Genomic DNA, 8,321 nt, shown 5'->3' on the forward strand with positions numbered 1-8,321 from the left:
GGTGCTGAACATGATCAACCGAGTTAGAAAAGTTATTTTACATTTGTTGATAAGAATTAAAAACAAAACGATGGTACAGCAGTAGGATCCAAATTGGGAATGCATTTTGCCAGTACATACATGGGGAAATGGGAAGAACAATCAGAAAGAGAACCTTTAGAATACATTCAGTTTGTAGATTATATTTTGGGGGTTTGGACACATGGAGAAGACTGTCTTTTCCAGTTTCATAAAATGGAAAATTAAATGCACAGTAATATTAAGGTAGACTTTCGATGGACAAGAAAAGAAGTAGAATTTTTAGGTACCATAGTAAAACTTGAAGAAAGTTCAATTGAGACTGACCTCTTCTGTAAACCTACTGACATGCCCCAATATTTACACATGTCCTCTGCACATCCAGTATACACTGAAAGGGCAATCCCAAAGGGGCTAGGAATAAGAATACGAAGAGTATGCGCTAAAGAAAGTGACTATGTAAACAAAGAAATGTATTAAAAACCAATCTTAAAAAGAGGATAGAAAGAAAGAATTAGAGACAGAGTTAATAAAAGTGGATAAACTAAAAATAGATGATCTACTAGATTATAAAAATAGAGATAAAAAGGTCAAAAGAGTCTCATTAGTAATGACTTACTCGAAACTGTTGCCCAATATTTCTAAGATAGTTTGATTGACAAAGAGAAGGAGAAGTGATACCTTTTATTGGACTAACTATATAATAATTATTCACAAGCTTTCAAGATCTCAAAGGTCTCTTCTTCAGGTAAAAGTAGGAAAGAGAGATTGATGTTTACATTCAAAGGTTGCATTAGAACTTTAACAAAAAGAACCCATTTTGAATCACTACAATTCTAATGTAAGAAAAAAAAGCTGCATGTCTCACACACACACACACATATATATATATTATAATTGTAGTGATTCAAAATGGATTCTTATATGTACACACACACACGCACATAATAAAACACAAGTATAATAAAAAAAAAAGAAACATTTGTGGATTCTGCATAATTCAAAAAAATTGAAAAAAGTATTTCTTAAGGCCCCAGTTGTAACATTCAAAGGAGAAGCTAATTTAGGTGATGTTTTAGTTCACAGTAATCATAAAAGAATAATTGACAGAATAGGTTCTACAAATACTTGCACTAGTACATGTAAAGTGTGTAAATACATGGACAAAAGTAAAAATATAATTAAACAGAAGAACAACACAGATCCACTAAAAACTAATACCTACTGTAAAATAGCAATGTTGTTTATGGAATAGCCTGTGAAAAATGTGATGAAATAAAATATGTTGGAGAGACTGGAACAATGTTATATAAAATAATTCAGAACCACCTTTCACTAATTAGAAATAAAAAAAAAAAATGAATGAACCAATAGTACAGCACTTCACCAGTCAAGGACATGACATAAATGATGTAAAGTTTGTAGTATTAGAACAGCCAAAATTAGACAATGCAACATATAGAAGAAAGTAAATGGATAAATAAACTGAACACGATTATGCCAGCGGGACTCAACAGAAAATAATGAACTAATTAACTCCAATAAATATAGAAAAGATGAAAATAATTAAATAAACAAAATTAATTCAAACGTTGTGCTGATGCGCTGGGGAGGGCACATCAAGGCTGATCCTCAGAGCCAGCATTGCATGATAATATAAATATAAGTTAATATAAAATAACGTGAATTAGAATTAATATAGATTTAGAGATATAAGTAAAAATGAGTTCACAATAAAAAAAATGATGTATGTGTATATATATATATATATATATATATATAGTATATATATATATATATGAACAGAGCTTGTGCGTAAATATATATATCATATGATATATATGTGCCTCTGTTAACAGGTACATTTTTTTTCTTCATTTTTACAGGTGAAAAGTGTGCATTGCAAAGCGGGAGAAACTGTAGGAGAAGGCGATGTACTTGTTGAATTGGAATAAATATATGCATTTTCAAACAAAATCTTGGGAGGATGTATTTGGGACATTTAAATGCACTACAGTTTCTAGATTTAAATCAAACTCAAAGCTACATACTGTAGAATTAAAACATTCCTGTATTTTTGTAAGTTTAATTCATACATATATATAATATATATTAATGTTCTGTTCCTAAAAGGAAGACATTAATGTCTGTGTCCTCCAAAAACAGAGGAATGTACATTAAAATGTGTGGCTTGTATTTCTTCCTTGATTTTAAGTGTTTGCCCATCAAGTTCAGTGAAGTAAAGCTGTGAATACCTTGTGATGGAAAGTGTTGTCAAAGGTTGCCTGGCTACTTTAGTGTTTTTTTTCTTACAGTTGAACACACTTTACTTTGTAACTGTACAGGGCCTTTAAAGAGTGCTGGGATTTAATTTCTTTACTACAGGGACAAAAATAATGAGAACTCAATTTCGTGCTTCATTTTAACTACCTCCTACTGTCACCAAAACAGCAATGAGTAGCAGAATAGAAGTATAGCAGTACCGCTGATTATCGATTTTATAACAAATAAATAAATTACAAACTGGACTGTGTGAATTCTTTTTTTTCCTAACAAGGCACTGATTTCTGTCAAGTGTAAGCAAGTTATTTAAAGCAGTCTTCTACAGGGAACAGCTGTATTCCCTTTGAGAACATTTAGGAAGCTCAAGTATTCAAATCACAGTTTCTGAGATTTTTTCATTGGTACACACTACTAGTAAAAGAACACCTTCAGCGAGAGTGCATGTGAAGTGCTTGCTGTATATGCTTTCACATCCTACATGGAGTGTGACAAGAAAGTTTTTTTTTTAAGTTCTATTAGAAAAATCATCTGCAATTAAGCTGATCCCTTTAATTAGCTGTTCCAGTGTTAAGCTTCACGTTCAGTATCACATAATCCATGCTCCCCATAGGCATCGTATTTGTCATGACAAGGGAGGTTAAGCCATTCAGGTTGGTAGGTAGTATTGTTGTACACAAAGGCTTCTACAATGCTGTTAACAGCTGGTGTAGCTTCTGGTGAACTAACTAGTTTTACTGTCTTCTATCTGGAGCCTCACCAGAGTGCGCTGGTACATGTGTGGACAGCCTTCAAATTCATCCAGAAATTGCAGCATCTGGTTATCAACAGAATAGATCTCTCCTTTAACCTGATGCCCAGATTCAGCAGGAACTGGATGTTGTATGGGCCTGCTGTCACCAAGGGATACTTCTCTACCATTTGTGCCTTGCCGCAGTATTCAGCATTCCCATTGGTGCTACCCATCACCCTGAAGTAGTTTGATTGTCCTTTTTTTAAGGGTCCCATACACAAAGACTTGAGTCATTTTGATTACTGGTCTAAAGCCACTCTGTAATGGGGGAGGTGGAGGGGGGACATCCATGTAAAAATATTAAATATAAACCAAAGGAAAAAAAAAAAAGATAATATATGAAATGCGCTATATTTGCACAATGTGCTGTATAATCTTAGTCATGGCTGTACCCACTTTTTATGATAACCAACAACAGAGAATTCTTTCTAAATTGAATTTCTAAGATTTTCCTTACAGTACATTACCTTTTCATGGTGTTCTGGGATAAATCTCTATTGTAGATCAGGAAACCCAACCTACGAAGGTTCTCCCCTATAGACTGGGATCGTTGTTCCCTGTAACAGTATTAACTGTAATGATATGCAAGTTGTTACTATCCTAGAGATTTTCCTGCATTATGCTGAGTTGCTTTTTTTTAGTTCCAGCAAGGCAATTTCTTTTTCAAAAAGTACCTAGGCTGTAGCTGACCAAGTGACGATTGAACCATGCAATTAGTACACATTAGGGGATTACTGCTCGTGTGTGCACTGCACCGCAGAGCAAGTTGCTGCTTGTCAAAGTTAATATGTTTAAAATAAATGGTCTAAAACCCGCTAAAATGTTTACACAGTGAGCCAGTTGTTCAGGGCTAAACGTGCTCTCTCTCCATTGACTTATTATTAATATACATGATTTTAGTGCTTAAGGGGGCAGAAGAACGCCAGTAGCACAAACTAGTTAACTGACCAAAATGGGGAGAAGAATAGAAAGAAACAGTATTTTTATTTATATATTTGTATTTGTACCGAGTTAAATTGTAATGCTGGGAGTTTCCAGTGGTGATTAGTACACAGTGTTCACAATGGGGCTCAGTAGAGCTCAAACTTCAATTGCCTCTGATTTTTGGTTTAAGGCCTAGTATGTTTTATTTCATAAATTGTTTAATAAACCATTAATGATATTGTTTTTTTTTTTTTTTTTTTTTGTTTTTTTTTCATTTTAGGGCACACAGTGAAAAAAATGTATGTATGTTTTACAGTTTAGTTCTGATCAGATAATGAAATTCATACTCTAGTGTTACCATTGTACTGAGTAAATACAGTGGTATATTGGAACTAATTAATTAAAATATAGTTATGATGGGGCTCCCGAGTGGAGTGCAGGACGAGCCCTATAGCCTGGAGGTCTCTGGTTTGAGTCCAGGGTGTCCTTGGCTCGCCGTGCACCAGCGATTCCTTTATTCTTGCCGGGTCCCTGTGGGCTTGCTGTGAGCTCCCTGGAGCTGCATTGTCCTCCGACGCTGTAGCTCCGAGGTGGCTGCATGGTGAGTCTGCAGTGTGAAAAGAAGCGGTTTGCTGACGGAGGACAGCGTGTGTTCATCTTCGCTGCTCCCGAGTCAACGCAGGGGTGGTAGCGGTGAGCCAAGGGTTACAGCAGCTCAGTCAGTCTATGTGTAATGACATCCCTGCTCCCTAGGTAAACCATTGTGCATGAACTACCAGCCTAGAGTTAAAACTTTACAGGTGTACATACTGCAGCTGCTGATCTGAATACACCTCTCTTTCTTCAAAGTAATGTGGAATGCTAAAAAACCACTGCCTGGTCATAAGACATGGAACTACATTTGCATTGCAAATACAATACTATTAAAATGCAGTTATTTCTTAGTGCCCCTAGTTATAACATCCTCTGGAGTCATAGTTAAGAGGCACTGCTGTGTTGCCCCCACATTATGAGAATCACTTTGCAAGTGAAATTACATTATGGTTAACTGATTCTCAAATAAAAATAAGGCTTGCATTATAAAGAATGAACAACTATGAAATGTCAAAGCAAAGACTTGTGATCAATATAAAAGTGTACATGGTTTTTAAATATAAATAAAATCAATATAAAACATCATTAAAGACTACACTGACAAGCAGTTTTGAGAGAACTCTATTGAGTAAATTAACACTTTAATACGTTTGTATGTATTATGTTAGGACGAGAATGTCTTAGAGAATCAAGATTCCTGGTTCTAAATCTCAAATACTGTGTATGTGTGGTACTATTTAGCCACCTAGTGGTCAATGAATGCATCTGTACGAAGCCTCAGTATAGCACTGTTCTATTATGCTATTAAAAGACAAGCACTACAGTAAGTGTAGCTATATTAGAGCACTGTATAAAATAAAAAAAAGAAACATTATATATTGGGAATTTGATAAGGAATATACTGATTATAAATATTGTCATATTTAATGTGGTTGTTCCATATAGGTCATATTAAAGGTATATTATTTAGTTGCTCTTTAAGTCGTGTGGGGTTTTCATCCATGTCTTCTATGTCATGCCATTAATCAAAACTGCTGCAGCAAGAAACTAGTTTAACAGCACTGAGTAGAATGCAGAGACTTTTTAAATAGCTTAAATAAAATAGAAAATTGTATAAAGGGCAATTCCCTAATCTGCCAGTAAATACGGCACAGACTCCAAAACAACCCTCAGAGGCAAAATTATTTCTGTATACTGTAAAAGGTGAAAGGAAACCTAGTAATAACCGTGTATGTTTACAGTCTTTTTTTGTGAACAAAAACAAAGCATCCTTTTTTTTTTTTTAAGTTGTTGGACTTGAATGAAAGAATTACAACAAAATGCAGTTGTGTACCTACCGATTTTATACCCCCAAAACTGAAATCGTGTGATCTCCGTGATCACGTCATGGTCGACAGCACATTTAGCATACATTATTTACGTTGTGCACCGTCTATAAACCCAATATTTCAAAGTGTAATGTCACATGACAACAATCTAGCAGCCACCTGTGATTACTGGTCAGAGTAAAGTACACTGTTAGATGTATCCCGAGGAGATTCCATAACACACAAAAAGGAAGTCAGCATGTGAAATAGTTGATGAGATTGCATCTGTTTAAACAGGGGAAGCGGTGGATTGACAATGAAATAAGCATCCCTTACAGAGATTATTTAAAACCAAAAAAATATTTGTGCACACTAAAGTAGAAGAAAAAAACACTATTGTGAGTTTGCAATGTAATTTCTTACCTATGGTTGTCATAATCCTTTTAGCTGCTTAATAAATAAATTAAAAAACACCTTATCAGATGACAAAGTACTGTCTCTGCTGAAATGTGACCCTAAAAACTGATGCTGGCTATACCCTTTAACTATTTATCATCCAATGAACACATGCGCAGTCGTCTATTCCATACTTTGCTGTGAATTTTACTTCATGAGTAAAGGGGTTTCATGTTGGCTCTTTTGCAAGATACAGTTACAGAGTCTTATTCTTCAAAAGTTTCCTGAAAGCTGTAGGAAGCAGGTGAAAAAATAAAAATGCACTGAACTTTAGACCTGAGAGCAGACTGTTTGACTGAAGTCTGTCCTGAGGTCACTCCTCACTCAGTAGTAACTTTCAAGCAGAGCCGGTGTGCCAAGGATGATTCCTCCAGGGACAGCATCCTGCTAGCTCTTTGAAGCTTTCATTCAGTTGCTTGCTGTTTTCTTTTCTACCACAGACAAGGGCTTCCTGCTCAGGGTGACCCTTCCTCTCCTCAGCAAACACTTCAGAAAACTTTCTTGCAAAACACCTTTCTTACATTAACTACAGAGACTCCAGTGGAATGAAGACACCTTTGAAATTAGAAGCCACGATTTCCCCTCAGCAACCATTCACTCAGAAACTGTGAAATATTAATTTGGAAAAACAAACACAGGCATGATAACCAATAACATGAGCCTGCTGTCCATCTACTAGTGAAATATGCTTCGTGCATACAGATCCAAACCCCCAGATAAACACAGCCTCAATGTACAGCAGTTATAAAGAAAACGTTTTTAGTTTATTTTTTTAGTTACAGTACCTATATCTGTGGTGTGGTCGTGTGTGTGTGTGTGTTAGAGGAGGGGAGGTGATATGTGATCAAATAAATAAAACATTAAGTACATAAATACAAAATCAGTAAATGATGACAAATTAAAATAATGTGGCAGAAAACTGTATATTTGTACTTTGGCAACACAGCACTGGTACTCAACTGTGAAAATGATATTGATGCAAAAATATAAACTTTCCTCAGTAGTTTCGACAATACTAAGGTCGAACTTATTTGTGTAAAGCAGTTGGATTATAAAAACGAATAATCTGATCTAGCTACAAGATACACTGCCAGGAACTGAAATTTAATGATCCGCATGGTAGCCTAAATTTACTAAGATATTCAAAATATACATGTAGAATAATGTATTGAATGCCATTTATTAACAGAAACAAACTTCATAACGATATGTTAGTCAAAAATGTACTACAGGGCATATCATTTTTACATTTTCTGGGGTGTCTGTCACATCCTAAATACATTATTAATGACTTATTTAAATCACTTCCAGAAAGCAAAACCGAAACTCATTCGTTCACTGGGACGCCTGGCTTGCACACTTTAATGTAAACACCTAGGTTTTATAGTATCCCCTTACAAACTCACCAAAAAAATGGTCTCCCGCTAGGCTACTTACAATGTTAATCTTCTCTAGTATACGCCTGCACTGAACTCTGCCTCTTCTTAGTGAATAACTCAATCGGTATCCTATACAAACAGTACAGATTTTAGACAAAATATCTCTCCCTGGTGCTTAATTTTTACAGTATTTAACACACGCATTTCTCTAAACGACCCCGTATCATTGAATTTAACAAGGACACACTTTTAATTTTTTTTTTTTTATTATATCATACAGTAAACAGTATCTTAGGTGTCGGTTTTAGATTACTCCCATCTCTGAATGCGAGTTCTCCTTTTCCATTCCAAGTAGACAAGATAGTAGCAAACAGCTGATTGATCCTGTATTAACAAACACATAGCCGTCGTTCAGTCATCAAGTATCGAGTCCCTTATCTCCCTTTCTTTTCAATGGCAAGGTATCATCCCAGCAGGAACTCCCCCCCCCCCCCCCCTTTCCTCCTTAGACCCTCTCACCGCCATGAGTCAGAGCAAACCCCCAGCCACACTATCTTATCTTACCTCACC

General features: G+C 35.6%; 1 protein-coding gene and 1 pseudogene across 5 annotated transcripts in view; one reads left to right on the forward strand and one right to left on the reverse strand.

The window, feature by feature from the left end:
• Positions 1-8,321, forward strand: part of LOC121327468 (propionyl-CoA carboxylase alpha chain, mitochondrial-like) — a 182,898-nt gene that overhangs the window by 158,226 nt on the left and 16,351 nt on the right. Inside the window, exon 24 of one of the 5 annotated variants that reach the window (XM_041271534.1) lies at positions 1,905-2,106. The exons of the other annotated variants lie outside the window; for them this stretch is intronic. Within the exon in view, the coding sequence (XP_041127468.1) occupies positions 1,905-1,973 (69 nt within the window). The 3' untranslated portion in view covers positions 1,974-2,106. Of the gene's footprint in view, positions 1-1,904; positions 2,107-8,321 lie in introns of those variants that run through there. 5 annotated transcript variants of the gene reach the window in all.
• On the reverse strand, positions 2,869-3,501 carry LOC121327868 (annotated as a pseudogene).

The sequence above is a fragment of the Polyodon spathula genome, chromosome 15 (genome assembly GCF_017654505.1).
Source record: "Polyodon spathula isolate WHYD16114869_AA chromosome 15, ASM1765450v1, whole genome shotgun sequence".
In the NCBI taxonomy this organism is placed as follows: Eukaryota; Metazoa; Chordata; class Actinopteri; order Acipenseriformes; family Polyodontidae; genus Polyodon; species Polyodon spathula.